General features: G+C 36.3%; 1 protein-coding gene across 1 annotated transcript in view; it reads left to right on the forward strand.

Moving 5' to 3' along the window:
• LOC107037966 overlaps positions 1–1405 on the forward strand; it is a 16818-nt gene that overhangs the window by 10636 nt on the left and 4777 nt on the right. The window contains exon 2 of the mRNA XM_015256809.2: positions 840–890. Within this exon, the coding sequence (XP_015112295.1) occupies positions 846–890 (45 nt within the window). The 5' untranslated portion in view covers positions 840–845. The remainder of the gene's footprint in view (positions 1–839; positions 891–1405) is intronic.

Raw genomic sequence — 1405 nt, forward strand, 5'->3', positions numbered from 1 at the left:
GGTCTCTGGAAAAGTACGTCGTACAACTGATTAGGACTTACCAGGTCCATCTAGGTCTGGAGAGATCTTGAAAGACCTGTGTACGTCCAATCAGAACCAAATCCTCGACTCGGGCAATGATATACACTTGAGCGCTCAAAAACCATGATTAATATTTAAATTCGATAAAGTGTCCGCAAATCTAGTGACTCTCAGAATGAAAAGGTCTATTGATTATAAAATATTCTTGCCTTAAGTATATTTTATACTCAATTCAGGTATGTGTTCCCCGTGTATAATTGAATACTTTGAATACGAAAAAAAAATGTATATAAAAAGGGGAATGAATAATAATAAAAAATATCGATAGCACTTGAATTATTTCGCGGGCTCGAAGACCTCATTAATCCCCCCGTGAATGGTATCATGAGGTCACTAATAATAAGTATTCCACACGTCGATAGTTCGACCGTACGAAAACTACGCAACGTAGTTGCAATAGTTAATTCTTAATGGACCTGACATCATTTGGAAACTTTTTATCGATCAATTTCTCTGATTTCGACACGCGCAAAAATCATTATCTTTCGTTTAATGAGTCATTGCTAGTCGAAGCACTCGGAGATAAGAATTTCTTCGCGCATGGAAAATAAGCAGAGGCGAATTATTTGGCCGGAAGAGGGGAGGGAGGGAGTATTTGCTTGCCTTGAATTCCATCCTCCATTCAATGTTTTCTCGTCTGAAGCTAGAAATACCCTTGGGCGTATTCCTGAGCCACCATCGATGTATCATCGAATTGGTCTAAAAATAGACGGATTATGTCATGGATATGTTATGATAATTATTCTTGATGATTACAGATAATCATGGTCACCATTACGAGACTTTCGCTTATCAAAATCGTTGAGCTGGTGAGTAAAAATATTCTGTTGAATTGTACAATGCTGCGAAACGGTTCACAGGGTCTTGGGTTTTTCCAGTTTATGGGTCATTCTAGGAGGCCTTTTCATTCTGGGAATCATAAATTTACGTGTGATTTATTTATTTTGACGGCTCGATCGCGTTGAAAATTATCTCGGAATTTTAATACACTGAGAGAAAAAATTGGGTTTGAATCAATTTACTTGTGGACAAAAAAGAAAGTTTCCACCAAAACGTGATAATTTTCGTAGTAATAATTGTTCTCGTGAGTCATTTATATGTCATTCGGGTAAATACATTCGTTCTACAGAGAATTATATGAGGCTCCGGTTTTATCAAGTGAGTGTTATTGAGTAGTGTATATCTTTGTCCAATAAACACTTATAATTTCCATGGAACAAAGGATAATTTCAAGAGGAAACTACACTTTTCTTGCCGAAAACTGTGTTATTGGCAAAACTAAATAATTTCGAGGGGACAATTTTTTTTTGGGAAAAAAATATTC

Source organism: Diachasma alloeum, unplaced genomic scaffold (genome assembly GCF_001412515.2).
Source record: "Diachasma alloeum isolate Michigan unplaced genomic scaffold, Dall2.0 Dall_scaffold_00276, whole genome shotgun sequence".
Lineage (NCBI taxonomy): Eukaryota > Metazoa > Arthropoda > Insecta > Hymenoptera > Braconidae > Diachasma > Diachasma alloeum.